Raw genomic sequence first — 21,492 nt, forward strand, 5'->3', positions numbered from 1 at the left:
GGAAATGACCCCCTCCCTATCCCTCTGCCTAAGTCCATGAGCACTGCAGTGTGTGCCTGTGCTGGTCAGCGTGGATGTGCCTGGGATCGCATGATGAGGGGAGGAGGGGTAGGCAACAGATGTCAGACCAGGAGACCCTGAGTACATCTCCCCAGACAGGTGGAATGACCACCTGTTTCCAGAAAGCAGCTGGACAGAACTGCCCCCATGGAGGCCAGACATTCATAAGTGGGGTGAAGGGACATAAAGGCCTGGGACTCTGAGTTCAGCTGGGGTGGAGCTGCTGATTGTCTTTCTGTGGCTTCTAAAGCTCGGAGACGCAGTCTTTTGGTTTTTCCTTTTCTTTTCCATTTTCTCCTTGTAGACCAGATCCCTTTACTGTGAAAGGGGCCAGCCACCTGGTCCTCAAAAGCCCTTCCAGGTTTGAAACTCAAGGATTCCAACACTTCTCGCAGAGTGTTGCTTCCCCAGCTCCTGGGTCCTTTACACCCCTGCGCCTGATCCCTCTCCAGCTCAGCTCGGATGTTGGCCTGGAGCAGCTCACTCATTCTCTCTTATTGCTCTCTTCTCTGTTTTCTCCAGGCTGCACTCTCCTTTCCCGCTAGCTGACTCTGACTCATGGGGGCCTCTTTCTTGATGGTCCTCTGAGACTTCTATTTTGCTGTCATTAGTCACTCCGCACGAGCTTCCCAGCCTCTACCCATTTTGAGGAAGGTGTGGAGGATCCGGAGCAGAGCTGTCTAGATGTTTGGAGTCCCTGAACCAGTAATAAAATTTCAAAGTAACTGACGGGAGGGGGCAACAAGAAGTAGTGACTTTTCCTTTTGATAATAAGGATGGGGCACCATCTTCAGCCTAAGCTTGTCTCTTTTTTGCAGGGCCTTCCTAAAGGTTGCAAGAAGCACTCAACACATTCCAGCATCTTGAATTCTTCTGAGATGCTCTAATACTACAGTCTCTGGGGGCCAGACATATACAGGCTTTGATCTAACAAGGATTGCCAACTCCCCAGCTGGGAAAGGACATCACAGCCCTCTGGCCTCCCTTCTCTCTTCCCCCCAGCTAGATCCATATTTTAGCACCCCCCACTTCTGGTACCCAATTCTGCTCCTCTCCCAGTCTTCTCCATCTCAGTTCATGGCAGCATCCTTCACCCAGATGCTCAAGTCCAAAATGTGGGAGTCACTCCCTTTTCTCCTTCTACCCCATGTCAGCAAATCCTGGTGTCTCTAACTCCAAAACATGTCCCACGTCTATACACTTCTCTCCATTTGCACCAACACTAGTCCTAGCCATTTCCATCTTTTACCTGGACAACTTGCCTCATCCCCATGCCTCACTCTGCCCCTATAAGTCTAGTCTCCCTGCACTTGCCAAAGTGATCTCTAAAACATAGAAATCAAAGCATTTTGCTATCCTGTTCAAAACCCTCCATTTGCTCCCCACTGCACACAAAATAAAACCCGGACTCTGGGGGCCGGCCTGGTAGTGCAGCGGTTAAGTTCGCACGTTCCGCTTCTCGGAGGCCCAGGATTCACCGGTTCGGATCCCTGGTACGGACACGGCACCGCTTGGCACACCATGCTGTGGTAGGCATCCCACATATAAAGTAAAGGAAGATGAGCACGGATGTTAGCTCAGGGCCAGTCTTCCTCAGCAAAAAGAGGAGGATTGGCAGCAGACGTTAGCTCAGGGCTAATCTTCCTCAAAAAACAAACAAACGAACGAAAAAAAAACCCACACTCTGGCCATGATCCTTGAAAGATTCTCAATGATCCAGCTCCTGCCTACCTTCTTCTCCAACGCCATCTTCTCCCGTGGTTTGGAACACGCCAGCTCACTCAGTCTCAAACTTTCCATGAACTCTTCCCTCTACCAGATACATCTGCACACACAGACCTCTGCATAGTTAGCTGCCCTCACTCACTCAGATCTCTACTCAAATGTCACTCCCACTGAGAGGCCACCTCCCCATGGTTACTTGTTATTCTGTTTAGTTCTTTTTTTAAAAAAGATTTTATTTTTATTTTTATTTTTTCTCCCCAAAGCTCCCCGGTACATAGTTGAATATTTTTAGTTGTGGGTCTTTCTAGTTGTGGCATGTGGGATGCCCCCTCAGAATGGCTTGATGAGTGGTGCCAATGTCCACGCCCAGGATCCGAGCCGTCAAAACCCTGGGCCGCCGAAGCGGAGCGTGAGAACTTAACCACTTGGCCACGGGGCCGGCCCCTGTTTAGTTCTTTATTGTCTGTTTCTTCCAGCAGACTGCAAGCTCCATGGGGGTAGAGCCTGACACTTATTCATGGCTGTAGCCTCAAGGCCAGCACAGGGAAAGTGGGTGCTTGTTATCATCAGCAGACCCTTCAAAAGGAGGGGATTTTATCACAGACTGTGTGGCCCTGGCCCAATTCCGCCCTGAGCCTCTGAGCTCCCAATGCTTCCTGTTGGCACCACCATCTCCTTGCGTTTCCCCGGAGTTATCTAGAGCTGGTCTGCAGCCAGGAATGTCACTTTCCTAATCTCTTCAGCGGTTTGAACAGTCCCTAAGGTCGTGGGAGGTGACCCCTCAGGATCTCAGCTGTCTGTGCAGAAATCAAGACTCCTTGACGCAACCCACTCCCAGGCCCTTTCACCTTGTTTTCCAACAGGCCCATCTGCCCCCAGACTGTACACGTCCCTTCTTCTGGGACGTCTTGTTTCACCCCAAGCCCATATGTTTCCTGGAATGGGAGAGGCTGCTGGCCAGCTTGAGCTCTGTCTCAGTGCCCTGTAGGACAGAACTTCAGGCCTAAAGTTACATCACTGCTTCTCAACCCGTCTGTACATTAGCAGCTTCTAAAGCAGGGAGGTTTTCATTTTATCTTGCTATGCTTTGAATACCTATGCCTGGGCCCCAAACTTCAAGATTCTGATTTAATTGGTTTGGGATGGAGCCCCGGCATCAGTGTGTGTTTTTAAAAAGTTCCTCAGCAGAATATCATAAAAACGACTGACAATAACAAGTATTGGCAAGGACGTGGAGAAACTAGAACCCTCATACATTGCTGCTAGGAATGTAAAATGGTGCAGCTGCTTTGGAAAACACTGGGCAGTTTCTCATAAAGTTAAACGTGCATTTATTGTACAGCAATTCCACTCGTAGACATTCACGGATGTTCACACAAACGCGTGTACATGAATATCCATAGCAGCACTATTCATAATAGCCCAAAAGTGGAAACAATCTAAACGTCCAACAACTGGTAGACAGATAAACAAAATGTGATTTATCTGTACAATGAGATATTGTTCAGGAATAAAAAAGAACGGACTACTGATACATGCTATGACACGGATGAATCTTAAAAACATTATGCAAAGTGAAAGAACCAAGACACGAAGACTCCATTTTGTATGATTCCATTTATACGAAAGGTCCAGAAAAGACAAATCTATAGAGACTGAATTAGACTAGTGGTCACCTGGAACTGGGGTGTGGGAAGAGGGACTGACTGCAAACAGGCATGGGAGATCTTTTTGGGGTGATGGAATGTTTTAAAACTGAGTTGTATGATGGTTGCACAACTGTGTAAATTTACTAAAAATCACTGAATAGCATATTTGAAACAGGCGAATCTCATGGTATGTAAATTGTACCCCAGTAAAGCTGTGAAGAAAGTTTTTCCTGGTCAGGGTTGAGATCTCTAGGTTAGAAGGTTAGTGTCCTAGGAACCCCTCCACCGGGCCCCAGGCTCGGCTGGTGTCCTCCCCCTCCTTCTCTCTAGGTCAAATTTCCTCTGATCTCAAACTTACAGGAAGTTGCTAGCTGTCACCCCAGCTTCTTTTTTGGAGAAGTCTGGGATTAATTCTGCAGACTCAGCTCATATGGGTGTAAATATCCTGGCTCTTGGTCACTCTGCCCAAAGTCGAAAAACGGGCCTCAGAGGGAATGGGTGGGAGGGCGGAGGGGACCGTCACAGGCGCTCCCTACCCTCATCCTGAGATGACCCAGAGGCCACCTGGGCATGCTAGTGCTAACCCCGAACAGGGACTGAATTGGGGTTCCAAGGCCCTGATTCCACCTGCACCTCCCCAGTTCCCCGGCAGGGCTCAGGCTGACTATTCTCCAAACACACCATACCTTTTGGTCAGCCCTGGTGGTCTAAATTGTTAAGATTTGGCGCTCTCCCTGCAGTCCTGGATTCGTTTCCTGGCCAGGGAACCGCACCACCTGTCAGTTGTCATACAGTGGTGGCTGCATGTCGCTGAGATGCTAAAAGCTATGCTACCAGTCTCAAACATCAACGGGGTCACCCAGCTTCTAGACTAAGAAAGACTAGGAAGAAGGACCCGGTCATCCACTTCCAGAAAAACTGACCACAAAAACCTTATGAATAGCAGCAGAGCACTGTCTGATGGAGTGCCCGGAAGACAAGAGGATGGCGCAAACAGACCGGGCAGGGTTCCACTCTGCTGTCCACGGGGTCATTAGAAGTTGGAGTTGACTCGATGGCACAACAAATCATAACTTTCCACACCACCAGGCACTAGCACAGGCTGTATCCTTCCTCTTTCCTGGCCCACCTGGAAAATCCTATTCTTCCAACAAGATTCAGCTCATTGTCATCTCTTCTGAAGCCTTTTCCTTTGCATGCCCACCCCGGTCATCCCAATAGAGCCCTTATCTGCCTGCACCAGAGGGTTTATTTAGGTCTGCCTCTCCCACTCCTCTGTGGCTCCCTGAAGACAAACAGCCTGTATGATGGCTGGTTTTCAAGTTCTAGGACAGCCCTCAATACATAATTGTGCCCAGCTGAGTGAAGAAATGGACGGGAACATGACACCACGTCAGACACTTACAGGGCCGGGAAGACCAGAGGAGACGCCCCATTCCCCTCATCTATTCTTGGCCTAAACAGCTTCTCTCATCTGGCCCCAGAATGGTAGAGAGCCACTCCCTGCAGTAACCACAGTTTGGGGTGGAAGCCTTGCTTCCACAGCTCTCCTGGGGCCAGGCCCATTCTCCCTGGAAATTGCCTTAGTGTTATTTAAACTGCAGAACAGGGTCTCTGGGCAGCTCAGGCCTAGCCTGGGCGGGGGCAGCCTGGAACAGGATCATGCTGCAGCCTCCCTTCCCCAACCGCCAGGACGTCAGGGGTTGACATGCGTGCTCCCCTCTCATCGGCTTCTTGCTGTAGTGGGAAACAACAAGGGGGTTAAGGTCTGTGGCAGCCTGCGTGCCTCTAGGTTTATGTTTCTGCTTTAACATAGAGGCTGGCCTTTGTCCTGAGTTGAGGCTGGGGTTCTCAGAGGCCCTGACAGCAGGCTCCCAGCCAGGACTGGGTATGCTGGAGGAGCCCTGCTTATCCAATCTCGTCTGCCAACCCAGAGCTGCTGTCTCGAGAGGCGTCTTCCTTCAGTAGAGTTGATGGACTGCCTGAAAGTCCCAGGATCTTTGCTCCACCTGTTCATCTCCATCTTGGGAGCAGAGGACTCCCGGCTGCTGGCAGGGACTCTGCCACAGCATGCGGCTCATGCTTTTCTTGGTGTCCCAAAGGGCGCTGCCTTGGTGTTCCCACTACAGAAACCAGAGCCTGGAATAGAATTAGGATACCTGACAAAGTCACCCACAGGCCAGCCTTGTGGCCAAGTGGTAAGTTCGTGCCCTCCGCTTCAGCGGCCCAGGGTTTCGCCGGTTTGGATCCTGGGCACAGACCTAGCACCGCTCATCAAGCCATGGTGAGGCAGCGTCCCACGGAGAGGAACTAGAAGGACATGGAACTAAAATATACAACTATGTACTGGGGGGTTTTGGGGAGAAGAAGAAGAAGAAGAAGAAGAAGAAGAAAAAAGGAAGATTGGCAACAGATGTTAGCTCAGGGACAATCTTAAAAAAAAAAAAAGTCACCCAGACTTCAACCCAGTGTGCTCTGTCCACGGACAGCAAATATTTAGAGGGTCAGGCACAGTGCTGGGCATGGGGACGACAGAGATGAACAAGCCCTGGGCCCGCCCTTAAGCAGTCCAGAGCCTAGTGGGCAAGGAAAATGGACAAACGCTGAGCACAGGCTGCTGTGGGAATACACAAGAGGAGACCTGACCTAGCCTGGGTGGAGGGGAGTTCAGGGAAGGCTGCCTGGCAGAGGTGACATCTAAGCTAAGCCTTGAAGGCTGAATTAGCAAAGAGAGGAGGAAGAGTGAGAGCAAACAGTATATGCAAATACCCAGCTTCAAGAGAGAACCTGGCACAGTTAGAGAAATTATACATAGTTCAAGATGGCTGGGGCCAGATGAAGGAGAGATGGTTGGAAGGTCCGGATGGTGAATAACATGAATGTGCGTAAGTACATAAAAGTATATAAATGAATAATATGAATGCACAGCCCGTAGGAAACGCTCTGCAATGGGAACTCTCATTCTAATTATGGTCTTGCAAGCCAAGCTAAGGGTTTGGGATTTTATCCTGCAGTCAGTGGGGAGACATCCAAGGGTTTTAAGCCCAGGGTGACTTGATCAGATTTGTAATATGATTAGACTTAAAGACGTCCCTGTGACTGCAGGGGGGATTATGGGCTAGAAGAGAAGTAAGGCTGGAGGACCAGAAGACCGGTTTGGAGACTACTGTGACAACTCAGAGAAGAGGTATGGGGTGAGGGGCTTCGAATATCTCCCAACAGTAGAACAGACCCATATACATTGCAAGATAGAATACAGCCGTGAAAATGAACTGTGGCTGCGTGCAACCACAGGGGTGAATGACTCTTGCAAGTGCGATGTGGAGCAAAAGAAGGCCAATACAGAACAGAACTGCATAATTCCGTTTACGTAAAGTTCAAGGAACAGGCAGTGTTCAGGGATGCATGCTTAGGTGGTAAAACAATAAAAGCAATGAACTGATTATCACAAACTAGTGGGGACAGTGATTACCTTGTGCTTGACAGCCCCTGGGCTGAGCGATGTTTACCCAGGTGTCCACGGTGACAAGTAAGTTTTATATTTCTATTTCGTGCACTTTTCTTCATGTGTGCTATTCTTAATGACAAAAAGGTTTAAAAAATAACGGGGCTTGCTCTAAGGTAGTGGGCATGAGGATAGAGAGAAGAGGTTGGTTTTAACCACATGTGGAAAGTGAGGAGAAGGAGGAGATGAGGCATCTTTTGGGAGGAAGGGGTTTGGGGAGGCAGGTGAAGAGCAGTGTTCAGCCCTCTGAGCAAGGGAAACTGGCAAGATATCGAAGTGGAAATGTCCAGGACCACCGTGTGAGCTCAGACAAGTCATATCCCCCGAGTCCAGATTACCTTCTCCACAAGAGAGGGAAGCGGTGTGGTTTTCTGGAAAGAGGCTTGGGTTTTGGCGTGGGGAACCTGGACAATTATGGAACGGCCGTGTGAACCTGGACAATTACTCACCACTGCCCCCTCCCCCAGCCTCAGTGTAGACCTGAGATAATTTCTACTCTCAGGTTCTTGCAGAAGATTACATGGTAAAACAGGAATGGCACCTTGGTCAGTTAGAAGAACTGAACAATAAATGAGAAAACACTTTGAAAACACAAAGCAAGAACAGATAATCACTACGTGGTTTTACACTCTCATGTTACTAAGAACTAGCTGGGGAGCTTGTAAAACTGGGCACTCTGCAACTCTAGAGTGACTATATAATTTATTGTCCAAACCAGGGCACTTTTGAGAAAGGAGGCAATATTAATAATCATGCCGGGGCAACAGACATAAACCAAGACTGCCTTAGGCAAACAAGTCCTCCCACGTAGGTCCGAGGTGGGGACCAGGCCTGTGACTTTTATCAACTCTCCCGGGTGAACTGTGTGCCGAGGGCAGGACGGGCGGCAGCTGCTGGGCCCACGTGCAGCTGGTTTACTGGGGGGCTCAGGTCTGCGGGGAGCAATCCTCACACCCCTGTGAGGCGAGAATAGCCAACATTCATTAAGCGTCAGGCACTGCGCTGAGTACTTTACAGGCACCACCCCCATCACTTCTCACCAAACCTTTATGAGGTAGGCGGACTTATCTTCCACCAGAGAAAACTAAAGCTTAAAGAGGTTAACCGACTCCTTCAAGGCCACATATCTGGGTGGAGGAGCAGGGGTTTGAACCTGGTCGGACTGAAGAGAACCCTAGTTCTTAATGACCGTTCCTCCTCCTGCCTCCAGTTTTGTGGACATTCCTCCACCGCCCACCAAGCTGCGTGGGGCCAGGAACCACCAACACCGGAGCGGCTGCCCAGCTGGGGCACCTGCAGCCTCTGGCTCCACGCGGGACGCGCAAGTAGAACAGCAGGTGGCAAGCTTGCCTTCCTCCCCAGACGCCACGGGGAGGTCCGTTTACTTGGGAGGTGGAGCTAGTGAGCTGTCTGCTGGCCCCCAGCAAAGAATCCTGCAGCGAGCCGGGCACGGGGCGCCTAGCAACCGCCAGTCTCCCGCCGGGCTCCCTTTTGCGGCTGGTTTGAGGTCTCAGTGAGCCTGTGCACTGCAACTAGTAGCCACAGATATGTCAGTGTTGGAAAGCCCCTCTGATGCATTTAGTTTATAGTTTCCCAACTTTGCCAAGAGCCATCTTTATTAACTGTGTCACACGACCGTTTTGAGTTTCTTCTTCTCAAGAGCACTTAGAATTTGTGCAGCCTCATTACAGGAGAAGCTTCGATTTGCATGCAGCCTGGATACAGAAATGCCTGGAAAACATTCTGGAGAGGCCCAGGGAAGGCAAGCGACAGTCGGAAAGTGGCAGTGCCGCGCCGGGGCTAGGACCCAGGTCCCCGCTACGACCAGAGCCCACGTCACCCAGACTCCACCCCCGGGTCGGCGTCTGAGCAGAGCCCCCGCAGTTTCCAAGCCCGCCCCGCGCCCCCTGGTGCGCACACTCAGTGCGACCCCGCCGGCGCACCGCCCACCCAGGTCCTCCAGCCCCAGCGGCTGTGCTCGCGGGGTAAACTGAGGCAGGGGGCGTGCTTGTGAGTTCGTTCCTTCCTCGATCCACACCCCAGGACCCGCAAAGCTGCCTCCCCCTTCTTAGACCCGCATGGAACAACAGGAAAGGACGGGAGGAAGGGGAGGGGGGCCAAAAGCAAGCAGGATCTGGGGAGCTGGCAGGTCCTGCCACACTCAAGATGGCGGCGCGGCAGCGGCGAGGTCCCTCAGAGGCGGTACCAGCGCATGCGCAGCGCGGAGTCCCGGCCCGGGACACAAGATGGCGGCAGCGGCGCTGGGGAGGGCGAGGCGGAGGCGGCAAAACGGGCGGTCGAGCAGAACGTGTAGCTGCGTCCCCTCGAGTCCGCTCCGGGCAGGTAAGCGCCCCAGGAAGCCATGGTCCCGCTGCGAGCCGCGCCAGGCTCCGGGGATCCGAGGCCAGGCGGCGGTGGCCTCTCTGGCGCTTTCCGCTCGGGGCCGCCGCTTGCCCCGTCTCTGCCGCCGCCGCCATCTTAGGCCCGCGGGTGGGCGGCCGGGCTGGTGGCCTGGATGAGGGAGGTGGGCCCGGAGAGCGCGGGCGGAGCGACCTCTTGGGCCCCTCCGCTGCTGCCGCCGCCACCGCCTTTGTGTCGGGCTCCGACTCTGAGTCGCCTCAGCCCGGGGGCGGGAGCGCGCGGCGGGGCGGGGGGCGGAGCTCGGGAGATGGGCCGGCGCGCGCGCGCCAAACAGCCCGCCCCCGCTGGGGCTGGGGGAGGGGAAGGTGCGCGCGCGCGCCAGGGCTCGGCCCTTGTTCGCGCGCCCGCGCGCCTGCGCACTTCTCTAGTTCTTTGACTCCTCCCTACTGGGCCGGAGGATTGTGATTGGTGTATTACTGAGATGATCCCGCCCCGTCCTCCTCCAATCCCGGAGTCGAAGACTCTGCCTTCTAGTGGTTTCCTCTGGTTGCGCAGATACACGTTGTCCTTAAACTGCTGGGCGCTGTGAGAGTGCGGTATGCGTGGGGCCGGCAAGCCACAGGATAAATAAAAACATCATCCTAATACGAGCAGTTCTGTGTTACTGGGAGTGCGCTCTGCTAGACTCCACGTAGAGCCCATAGAGGTAGAGTGATTCCGTCTGTAAGTCAGAAAGCCGTAGAAAGGCCTGGAACCCGGGCCTTTCCGAACCCAGAGCCGGCACTTCTGCCACTGACCTGGTGCATCCAAATCACTTGGGGAATTAAAAAAAATTGTTTTAATCGTAAAAAATTGGTGAAGATTTGAAACAGCGTGAAGTGAAATAATTAGTCATCCCATTCTTGGGATACGTTTAAGAAATACCAATTCTTGGGGCTGATCTGGTGGCACAGTATTTAAATTCACATGTTCTGCTTCAGTGGCCCGGGCTTTGAGGGTTCAGATCCTGGTTCCCGTGCTGTGGTAGGCGTCCCACATATAAAGTAGAGGAAGATGGGCATGGATGTGCACTCAGGGCCAGTCTTCCTCAGCAAAAAAAAAAGGATTGGCAGCAGATGTTAGCTCAGGGCTAATCTGCCTCAAAAAAAAAAAAACACCGAAACCCAATTCTTGTGTATCTCTCCTCCCCGTTTCTGACTCCTGTGATGTGGACTGAGGGCATGAGTCTGAATTTCTTTTTTGCAAACCCCCCCAATGGTTCTGATGCACAGCTGGTTTGGGAAACACGGCAGCGTCCCCATTTGGCCTCAGTAAGCTGTGTGTGCTTCCTGCATAGTTATCTGCCTGGTGCATCAGTATCACACAGTATTTCTTAGGGAAAATGTTTTTCTCTTTCTTCTTTTTTTCTGCAGGGGAAGATTCACCCTATGCTAACATCTGTTGCCAATCTTCCTCCTTTTTTTCCTTCTCCCCCTGCCCCCTGGTGCCAGTACATAGTTGTGTGTAGTTGTAAGTTCTTCTATATGAGCCGCTGCCACAACATGGCTACTGACAGATGAGTGGTGTGTTTCCAACCCCGGCCACTGGAGGGGAGCATGCCGAACTTTAACTGCCACGCCATCCAGGGCTTGCTGGGAAAATATTTTTCAATAAAGATGAACACATTATGTTATGTAAGGTATTTTACATGTATTTTTTTTTTTAAAGAGCCCATTCAAAGAAGAGTTTCTCACTTAACTTTGGGTAGCTCTGGACTGCACCGCCCCCCCGTCTGTGATATGTATATGTATAGTTGTTCCCTTTTCTCTTACTGTAGGGGTACTCTGGTTGGCAGGACCAGCCACACAATTTGCAGGGTCCAGTGCAAAATGAAAATGTTGAGCCCCTTGTTAAAATATTAAAAATTCCAGGACAGTGACAGCAGAGCATTAAACCAGGCTCAGGGCCCCCTTCAGCACTGGGCCCTGTGTCGCTGTGCAGGCTGCAAGTCCTTGAAGGTGAACTTGCTGTTTAGAAAGCTCGAGAAGTACCATTTTCATCCCCTGAATCCCCAGATCTCACAGTGTGTCCTGCCCTGCCCTGGGGCCTTCCAGCTTGCTCTGTGTCATTGCCCGTCATGCTGTTGTCCTGCTCTGCAGCATTTCACAGGCCTCTGACTCTCTTTTCTGTTTGCTCTGCAGTTACTGATGCAAGGATTCCCCTGGGGTTCCGTCCACTCCACTGCTGACCAGCCCACCCACCTGCGCTGAGCCTTCCGGCAGGCGTCCCCCTGCCTCTGTGGGACCCTGTGACTTGGGGTCCATCTGGCCGGAGAAGAAAACCCTCTCATGCTAGCATTGCAGACCCCAGAGGGTGAGAAAAAGAGGGACCTCGTTCAGCCTTGAGACCTATGAGCTCAGCCCCCAAGGAACCAGGAGTCCCTTCTCCCCAGAGAACCAAAGCACCGACAGCTCTTTCTCCCCTGGGTCAGTGGTTTCAAGCGGTTCTGTTATCACGGACCCCTTTTGTTGTGTGTGTCCTCTCGCTTCCTGCATTTTTATCTGCCACACTGTACCGATGAAGTAACCGTTCCCTTTCCAAGTTAACAAAGACGTCTCTGAGTGTACAATAAAATCAGTGTCCCAGTGATTCCTATGATGTCAACAGCCAATCAGAGCTTCTGATCAGCATGAGATAATCAATGTGACCACAGTGAGTTGATAAAATTTCAGCAAGCAAAGATAACTCATGTTTAAACGTGCCTTTGTGGTCTTTTTGTGAGTAAATGTTTGGTTTCTTTTGGGTGTTGTGACATATTGAAAACAACTCTAGGATCACCAGTCCACACTCAGTTGGCCCTCCAGGAGTCTGACAGCCAGGCTGGGAACCACTTTGGCAACTGAGGCTTGTGTTGGGTGTGCTCTGGGCGGGGGGATAGGGAATAGAGGTGTGAAGGAGCTGACCTCCTTCCTGGTATTTAAAGTCCATTTTCACCTGGGGGTTATGATGGACTGAGTTAGATGCTGCTTCTCAGTCCCACTGGTTCTTATAGCAGCAGATTGGTTCCTGCCCTGTAGTGGAGATTGAGGCACCCGATTAGATGCCGTGTCTCTTCCTGGGCTCTGCTTTGTTCCAGTTGGATTTTCATGGATAAGAACAGGAAAGAGGAGGAGTTAATATTCCTTCTTGTGGGAATAGCTTCTCAAGGGCAGACCCTGGTCTGTTGTTTGCCCCTCTTGGTGCTTTGTAAACATTTGCAGAATGAATGAGCACCCGTTGGGTCCAGGTACCATACCGAGCACTGGAGAGAGCTGAACCGGACACACTTCCTAGTCCTGGGGATTCTAGTCTAACGGGGAGACAAACCCTGTTGGTAGGTAGTGCAGACTATCTGAGTGCTACGATGAGGTGTTCATGGCCTGAGGAGGGGCTCTGACCATCTAACTTGGAAAGGAGAGTCAAAGGCAGCTTTCTGGAGGTAGGAACCTAGTGGCAAGCCAGGCAGAGAATTGGGGAAAGAGTATTTCAGGCAGAAGGAGCGACAGGAGTGCACCCATTTTACAGTTGAGGGGACTGCAGCTTAGATCCCAGGGCTCCGATGGTGGCATGCTGGCCCTTCAGGATGCACTGGATGGATTTCTCCACGTCTGCACGTGGTCACTGGGGCCCTGAGTAGTTTGCAGTTGGTGGTGGGGGGTGGAGCTGACCTCCATGCCCTGCTGGCCCTGACTCCCTTCGGTCCTCTGTGTGGCAGGTCCGGTGCGGGTGCTGAGATGGCCAATGAGAATCACGGCAGCCCCCGGGAGGAAGCGTCTCTGCTGAGTCACTCCCCCAGCACCTCTAATCAGAGCCAGCCCTGTTCTCCAAAGCCCATCCGCCTGGTGCAGGACCTCCCAGGTACTGGCGAGGGGCAGTGGTGGGGGGTGGGGTAGGAAGGGTGCCCCAGGAGCAGCCCTGACCTGGCGGGGTTCCATGCTTGTTTGCAGAGGAGCTGGTGCATGCGGGCTGGGAGAAGTGCTGGAGCAGGAGGGAGAACCGCCCCTACTACTTCAACCGCTTCACCAACCAGTCCCTGTGGGAGATGCCCGTGCTGGGCCAGCATGACGTGATTGTGAGTGCCGGCCTGTGGCGGGGGCTCGGAGCAGCTTCTGGCACCTGGGCCTTCCCCAAATGTACCTTGAGCAGCTGTTAGGTGCCTAGCCTTGTGTCAGGACCTGGGGTACAATGACAAGCACGACAGACAAAATCCCTGCCCTCATGGAACCTACACGCAAATAGGGGAGGCTGATATGTGAACAGACGACTCTAACAGTGTGTGCCATTGGACTTGTACTATGTGTTGGCCACTGTATCTGGGATGCTGTTGTGAGCAAGATAGACCTGGTCCTGCGCTTGCCCTCTCGGGGGCACACTACTGGAGGGGCCAGTGGGGTTAGAGTGCAGCAGGGATCCTGGCCTGGCTCGGGGAGGTGGGGGGGCACGAGGACAGCTGCTCTGTGAGTTAGCATTTAAGGTGAGAAGGTTAGCCAGAAAGGGGAAGAAGTGCATTCGAGGGACTGGAATGTCGTCGCGATAGGGGAGGTACAGGCACCGGTGGCTGGCGGGAACTGGGCTTTTGGATCCGTCAGTTGGAGCAGACTTTCTGAGCGCAGTCCCCGTTTTGCAGACGAAGATGCTGAAGCTCAGGGGAAATGACTGGCCTAAGACCTCAAACCATAAGAGGCAGAGCGGGACTCACACTGATGTGATACCAGGCCACACTGTCCACCATCACACTCATACTCTGTGTCACCAAAGGAGTTCCCTTCACAGGGTCTTGCTCTTTAGAAAACAAGCATTTCTTGAGTTTTTCCTTTTTTCCTGACTTTTTGGTACTTAAGGAAAAGATGTTAACATGCATTGAGCGCTGATCTCATGCCAGATGTCATGTTAAGCTGGTCATGTTCATTGACTCATTTAGTAATCTCAATGGTGAGGTAAGGCCTAGCACGGCTGTTTTAAAGGTGAGGGAGTTAGGAAGGGAAGTAACTCCCCCAAAGTCCCGTGGTTGCAAGTAGCAGGCGGCAGGAGTGGAGCCCAGGGTTCTGTCTGCATCCAAGCTCCCTCTGCTCTTCTCCAAGGAGTAGGAGCAGGGGGTGGGAGGGCATCAGAATTCTGCAGTACCGGGACTCCTAAGCCACTCGCCCTGGTTGCAACTCTGCTGGTCTCCCTCCACCAGTCGGACCCTTTGGGGCTGAATGCGACCCCACTGCCCCAAGACTCAAGTTTGGTGGAAACCCCCCCAGCTGAGAACAAGCCCCGAAAGCGGCAGCTCTCGGAAGAGCAGCCAAGCGGCAATGGTGTGAAGAAGCCCAAGGTGAGTGTGGGTTCTCAGGAACTGGCTGGTAAGAGCCAGTCTAGGCAGGCAGCCAGCAGGTTCCCTGCCAGGGCTGGGCATCAGCAGGTTGGTCAGGAGGGGGGCCCGGGGTGCCGATCACCAGGTGCACCAGTGTTGGAGCCATACACCAACTCTCCAGACCTGATGCCTTTGACTCTTTTGCTCCAGATTGAAATCCCTGTGACACCCACGGGCCCATCGGTGCCTAGCTCCCCCAGTGTGCCAGGAACCCCAACACTGAAGATTTGGGGGACGTCCCCTGAAGATAAACAGCAGGCAGCTCTCCTCCGACCCACAGAGTGAGTCCCTGTTGATTGGCTGGGGGGCCCATTGTTGATGGCCAGCCTGCCCAGGATTGTGGGATGTGGTGGCAGGCAGGGCACCCCTCCTTCCTTTTTCTTTACTTTCCTCATTGCTCCGTCTGTGCCCCAAGGGTGTACTGGGATCTGGACATCCAGACCAATGCTGTCATCAAGCACCGGGGGCCTTCAGAGGTGCTGCCCCCACATCCCGAGGTGGAACTGCTCCGCTCCCAGCTCATCCTGAAGCTTCGGCAGCACTACCGGGAGCTGTGCCAGCAGCGAGAGGGTAACTGCCTCTCGGACCTTGGCCTCCTTTATTTCCATCCACCTTTAGCAAGAGCCAGGGGTGGCCAGGTGGGCTTTGGGAATGGCACAGTGGAGCCCAGTGGTTGAGAGTATGGGCTGTGGAGGGGACAGGCCTGTTGGAGTCCCAGCTCCACCAGCTGCTGGCTCTGTGACCTTGGGCTCATGGCTTAACCTCTCTGCACTTAAGTTTCCTCATCTTTAAGAGAGGGACGATAACAGTGCTTACATAAATGGTGGCTGGGATCGGTAACAAGAGAACAACAAAAACAATCAGTAACACTTCCAGAGTGCTTCCTATTTGCCAAGCACTGTTCAAAGCTTTTTTATGTATCCTAAAAGGGCATAAAAACGAGAGTACCTGTACCTCACAGAATTACTACAAGGAGTAAGTGGGATGGAAAGTGCTCAACAAACCGCAGCTTTTATTAATTTAATTAGTAAATAAACGTGCTTAACTTTGCTGAAATATAGAATCTCTCCCTCCCCCTTTTGTACCCTTTGTAACACTTAGTAACACCCTTTATAAACCAGCGCTTCTCAGAATGGGCTGTCTTGTGGACGGGACTGTGCACCTCCCGTGCCCACGCAATGCCTCACGTGCCAGGCCCATGTGGAGCCCACTGACTGAATCCAGACCTTCATCAGCTCTCCTGTCCTGCAGGCATTGAACCCCCTCGGGAATCTTTCAACCGCTGGATGCTGGAGCGCAAGGTCGTGGACAAAGGCTCAGACCCCCTGTTGCCGAGCAACTGTGAACCAGTGGTGTCGCCTTCCATGTTTCGTGAAATCATGAATGACATTCCCATCAGGTGCAGCCCCGCAGCTGGGTCGGCCTAGGGCCATTTGGTTTGTGTGTCCAGTCTTGTGTAGAAGGGCTCTAACTCTGCCCGCTCTCTGACTCAGGTTGTCCCGAATCAAGTTCCGGGAGGAAGCCAAGCGCCTGCTTTTTAAATACGCAGAGGCTGCCAGGCGGCTCATCGAGTCCAGGTTTGGCACCCTCTCCTGCCCCCAGCAAGATGGGTCTGTGATCAGAGTGGGGCAGGTCACAGGCCATCTGGCCTGCTCCCCAGGCCTCTCTCATTGCTATTGGTGGCAGAAAGGGGGCTGGCTCCCCAAGGCAGAACAAGAGCTGCGATGTAAACCTAGGGGTTGGCGCCCAAATGCCAGTGGAAGTTGGGTGGGAGGAGGGTAGAGCAGACACTTAAACAGCGACCCTTTCTGCACCTCAACTGGCAGGAGTGCATCCCCCGACAGCAGGAAGGTGGTTAAGTGGAATGTGGAGGACACCTTCAGCTGGCTGCGCAAGGACCACTCAGCCTCCAAGGAGGACTACATGGTGAGTGGCCCTGGTCACTTCCTGAAGGCCAGTGGAAAAGCTCTTGGCCACTTCCTCCCTGAAGCCCACTGCCTGCAAAGGCTGGGCAGGGCCCCACAGCAGCCTGTTCTTGTGCAGTACAGCAGACCATTGACACTCACAGTCCCCATACTCACGTATATGGAGATGTTTGTCTAGGCTCCTGGCTTTCTCCCAAGGAACATTTCCATTAAGTTCTTAATGGAATCCTGTGCTTGGCCACACACCATTAAGTAGCTACCTTTTCAACTTAATGAATGTTCAACATCTCCCTTGAGTAGATTTTTGGAAACAGATCGACAAACTGCCTTTTCTTGGGTGTGTGTGCTCGTATCACAGTGAAGAACTACTGCCAGGTTCAATTCCCTAATGTGTCCAAAACAGTTCTCTTCTCTGGCCCAAACCCATCACTTCCTTTAACTCTCCACCAGCACTAGCAATGGGCTTTCTTTTCAGGACCATTTTTCACAAGAGACAAGGTTTCGCACTTCACGATAGTAACTGTGTACTTGACACGTAGAGTGACAAAGGTAGGTGTACTCACTAGCCAGAGTGACTCATTTTCACTCATCGCTTTCACACATGTGATTCAGCTAAATTACAAATGCCTACTTATCCTTGCAAGTCGCTGAAAGCTCAGATTTCAAATCTGCAATGACCAAGGACCCCACTTTATAATTGTCTCTCCCTGATAGACTGCAAATGTTTTATAAGCGAGGACTGTGCCTTATTTGTCTGTGTCCTCAGCACGTATCATGGGATCTGGCACAGTGTAACCCCAACAATAAGTGCTGGCATTTATGGGACACTTACTGTATGCCAGGGGCTTGGTAAGCCCTTAATGGGAATCACATTTAATAATCAAACTGCCTTGTTAGGTAAGTATTTCATGTTCTCTTAACAGCTTAGGAATAAGATTCAGGATGCCAAGGGATTTGTCCAAGTGACACAGTTAGTAAGTAGCAGAGCCAGTTTCAAAATGAGGACTGCTGGAACCCAACAGCCCTCCCCTGGCAGCCCACTGGAGCCCTGATCAGGAGTGTCTCCTCCAGGATCGCCTGGAGCATCTGCGGAGGCAGTGTGGCCCCCACGTCTCGGCTGCGGCCAAGGACTCTGTGGAAGGCATTTGCAGTAAGATCTACCACATCTCCCTGGAGTACGTCAAACGGATCCGAGAGAAGCACCTTGCCATCCTCAAGGAGAACAACATCCCAGGTAAGGGCCAGGTGGCAGGGAGTCAGCTATGATACCATCAACTCTGTCTCCCAGGCCCTGATTGAAGGGACAAGTGTGGCTAAGCTCAAAGCCACAGTCTGGTTTGGGGAAGCCCTTTTCCCCCAGCAGTGTCTGGGGCAGGACCCGCTATGTCCTTTGGCTTGGGGGTCTCAGCATTCCTCTGGGAAACAGGGAGAAGTGATGAGAACGAGAGAGCCAGAAGGTGGGAGAGAAAGACAGGCCAGGGGCTAAGCAGTCAGGTGGATCTGTGTTTACATCCATTCTCTGCAAGCCTCTTTCCCCAAACTGACACCTGGCTGTAGGATCCCATGAGGATTCACTGGTAATTCCAAGTGTTTGGCCCAAGAAAATCTCTACATAAGATAGTGTAACTATGATGATGAAAGCGATGCAGTTCTCATACTTCTGAATGGCAGCAACACCCGCAGACCCGAGTCTGTTTACCTACAGGCGCTGAGGCATGGCAGACTGGGGGCCTGGCAGTACAGAACACGTCGACACAGGCCCCCAGTTCTTGCCCCGCCAGTTGCCAGGCTGCTTCCTTTGTTACTGAACCGTCTGGGCTGCAGTTTACTCCTCCATGGCAGGAGACTTACCTCCCTTGGTTACTGGGATGCGCATGTGAAGCACCTGGCAGGCAGTAGGCGCTGACGCTGTGCAGGGTGCGAACTGGCAGAGCAGGGGGGCAGGGCGGACCCTCACTGTTCTCCCTGCCCGCAGAGGAGGGGGAGGCCCCAGAGGTGGAGCCCCGCCTGGTGTACTGCTACCCAGTACGGCTGGCCGTGTCTGCACCCCCCATGCCCAATGTGGAGATGCATATGGAGAATAATGTGGTCTGCATCCGGTATAAGGGAGAGATGGTCAAGGTCAGCCGCAACTACTTCAGCAAGCTGGTAAGAGCTGGGGGGAGGGGGAGACAGGTCCCCACAGGTGGGAGGAGTGAGGGCCGGCTCTGTCTTGCCCCAGAGGTGGCCAGTGATGAGGGAGTGCGGGACTACTGCTGAAGCCCACTGCTTTCTGTCCCACAGTGGCTCCTTTACCGCTACAGCTGTATCGATGACTCTGCCTTTGAGCGGTTCCTGCCCCGAGTCTGGTGTCTTCTCCGACGGTACCAGGTACAGGCCTGGAATGGTGGGGGAGCTCCTCTGGAGGCAGTGGGGAGGCCGAGCTCCTGATGCTGACTGTGGCCACTCTGCAGATGATGTTCGGTGTGGGCCTCTACGAGGGAACAGGCCTGCAGGGATCGCTGCCCGTGCACATCTTCGAGGCCCTCCACCGTCTCTTTGGCGTCAGCTTTGAGTGCTTCGCCTCGCCCCTCAACTGCTACTTCCGCCAGTACTGCTCTGCCTTCCCCGACACAGATGGCTACTTTGGCTCCCGCGGGTGAGAGCCCGGGGCTGCTGGGCCCACTCTTGCCTCCAGAGCACAGGTCCCGCCTTGGGCAGCTGCTTCCTAATGCTTTAGAGCTTTGGAGTCGGGCAGTCTTAAGTGTAGTCCTTGCCTTCACCCCTCACCAGCTGTGAGACCTTGGATGTGGCACTGAACCTCTGGGAGCCTGGGGGTTCTCAGTGAATTAGCCCAGGTTTGGAGTAGGAACCCTACTCCACCTACTGGAGTAGGAACCTGGAGTAGGTTCCAGGCACTGAGAGGAATGAGAAGTGTAATACAGACCTGAGACCTTACAGACTAAATGGGGGTGGTGGGGGAGATGAGCACGGATGAGAGGAGATGATGATGCTGTCTCCAATAGGAAGACGTGGCGAAGCCAGCAGGAGGGAAGGCTCAGCAGCTGGGGAGGTCCTAGGGTGGCTTATGCCGAGGTGGTAGTGGGTCAGAACTCCATTTGAGCTCCAGCTCCTCCACTGACCAGCTTGGTGGACTCGGGCCACCAAGCCTGAGCCTCTCTGTGCTCATCCATTCAATGGAGATGGCTACACCTTGTCCCAAGACAAATTAAGGGTAAATGGTGACCGGGGCCATCTCTTCAATGTGGCTGCCTGGGGTGGGGGTGGCACCTGTTTTTGGTTGAAGGACTGGGTCCTGATGGGACTTTGAATGCTCACCTCTGTCCCCAGGCCCTGCCTGGACTTCTCCCCGCTGAGTGGTTCCTTTGAAGCCAACCCTCCATTCTGCGAGGAGCTCATGGATGCCATGGTCTCTCATTTCGAGGTGGGTGTGCTGCTGCTGCTGGGGTGCTGGGGTGCAGGGGTGGCAAGCAAGATTGCCAGCCACCTAGAGGGCAGCTCCTGATGTCCACTCTCTACCCCTCCCACAGAAACTGCTCGAGAGCTCACCAGAGCCCCTGTCCTTCATCGTGTTCATCCCCGAGTGGCGGGAACCCCCGACACCGGCGCTCACCCGCATGGAGCAGAGCCGCTTCAAACGCCACCAGCTGGTCCTGCCTGCCTTCGAGCATGAGTACCGCAGTGGCTCCCAGCACGTCTGCAAGAAGTGGGTGCCTGGGGAGGTGGGGGTAGGAGGGCTGGGCTGATGGGGCCAGGCCAAGCCCCACCCTGAGCCGCTGCATTTGCCCGCAGGGAGGAAATGCACTACAAGGCTGTCCACAACACGGCAGTGATCTTCCTACAGAACGACCCTGGCTTTGCCAAGTGGGGGCCGACGCCTGAGCGGCTGCAGGAGCTAAGCACCGCCTACCGGCAGTCAGGCCGCGGCCATGGCTCCAGTTCTTCCTCATCCTCCTCCTCAGAGGCCAAGGACTGGGACTCAGGCCGCGAGCAGGGCCCTAGCCGCGAGCCTCACCCCACTTAACACATTCTGCGGGGAGGAGGAGCCCCAGGGTGCTGGTATGGACTGCTGGGACTCAGGCCTTTTGGGGCTGAGCAGACCCCAGGATCCTCCCCCTGGGGTGGCAGCAGGACTCAGGCTGCCAATGACATAGGAAGATGATGGCTCTGCCAGGGCTCCCCCTCCCTGCCCAATCCCCCACCTTCCCACGTCAGATTCTCTCCAAGTCCCCTGTAAATAGGCCCCATGCCTTCCCTTCCTTCCCTCCATCCTGTTGCCTCGTTTCATTTGTAAAAGGAAATACAGAAACCCCCCCGAGAATGTGTGAGGATCTTGAGGGCAGAGAAGGCTGAAGAACTTGGAGCTCTTTCAGGGGCCCTCCCCTTCTACAGCCAGGCTCACCATCTAATGAACCCAGGGCTCCAGTGTCTTACCTTCTCACCCTGCTGTCCCCACATCTGGGTCCCTGGGGGCCTGTGCCCAGCAGGTCTGGAGTCCAGAGCCCTGCGTCATGCATCTGCAAGCCCCAGACTCCCACAGCCAGGTCTGTGCTGATACCTCTGGGGAGCAGAGGGCTGCTAGCTGGGCCCAGGTAGAAAGCTAGATGCCTGCTGGCCCTGGAACCATCACAGTGAGCAGGCAGCCAGGTGTGTTTTAGTCAGGTGAAAGAGCAGTTCAGAGACACCACATGCATCAGCTATGGCCTTCATGTAGATGAGCACCTGGCTGCACTGCCCTCTGAGGACCTCTAGGCATGGAGCAGATGCTCCCCTGGGGCCCAGGGGAGGAAGCAGGGTCTGAAGGTGCTCAGTGGGGCTCTCACTGGCTCAGCCATCTCTCCCATCATCAGGCCTCTGCCCCAAGGGTCTTCCCTGCCGTTGGGCCACTGTACT

At 53.5% G+C, this 21,492-nt stretch overlaps 1 protein-coding gene across 3 annotated transcripts; it reads left to right on the forward strand.

The window, feature by feature from the left end:
- The first annotated feature begins 8,635 nt into the window (after positions 1-8,635).
- Positions 8,636-20,920, forward strand: PCIF1 (phosphorylated CTD interacting factor 1). Of its 3 annotated transcripts, none has more exons than XM_046678363.1 (17): positions 8,803-9,282; positions 11,481-11,765; positions 13,034-13,176; positions 13,266-13,390; positions 14,498-14,635; positions 14,825-14,955; positions 15,090-15,244; positions 15,926-16,073; positions 16,168-16,251; positions 16,501-16,600; positions 17,671-17,833; positions 18,575-18,747; positions 18,883-18,969; positions 19,053-19,237; positions 19,930-20,023; positions 20,130-20,305; positions 20,392-20,920. In XM_046678363.1, the coding sequence occupies exons 3-17, from the start codon at positions 13,053-13,055 to the stop codon at positions 20,621-20,623; spliced, it is 2,115 nt and encodes a 704-aa protein (XP_046534319.1). In that variant the 5' UTR covers positions 8,803-9,282; positions 11,481-11,765; positions 13,034-13,052; the 3' UTR covers positions 20,624-20,920. The 3 variants fall into 3 exon arrangements, with proteins under 3 accessions (XP_046534321.1, XP_046534319.1, XP_046534320.1); XM_046678364.1 differs by having other exon boundaries at positions 8,809-9,282; positions 11,481-11,652; XM_046678365.1 differs by lacking the exon at positions 14,498-14,635 and having other exon boundaries at positions 8,636-9,282.
- The last annotated feature ends 572 nt before the right edge of the window (positions 20,921-21,492 follow it).

Source organism: Equus quagga, chromosome 12 (genome assembly GCF_021613505.1).
Source record: "Equus quagga isolate Etosha38 chromosome 12, UCLA_HA_Equagga_1.0, whole genome shotgun sequence".
Classification (NCBI taxonomy): domain Eukaryota; kingdom Metazoa; phylum Chordata; class Mammalia; order Perissodactyla; family Equidae; genus Equus; species Equus quagga.

What these genes read in the sequence shown, in the direction of transcription:
- PCIF1 (XM_046678363.1), top strand. Translation starts at nt 13,053, where the DNA reads ATGGCCAATGAGAATCACGGCAGCCCCCGGGAGGAAGCGTCTCTGCTG. An exon ending in GCTCTCCTCCGACCCACAGA is followed by an intron (nt 14,956 to 15,089) that starts GTGAGTCCCTGT and finishes CTGTGCCCCAAG; the next exon opens with GGTGTACTGGGATCTGGACA. An exon ending in GCAACTACTTCAGCAAGCTG is followed by an intron (nt 18,748 to 18,882) that starts GTAAGAGCTGGG and finishes TCTGTCCCACAG; the next exon opens with TGGCTCCTTTACCGCTACAG.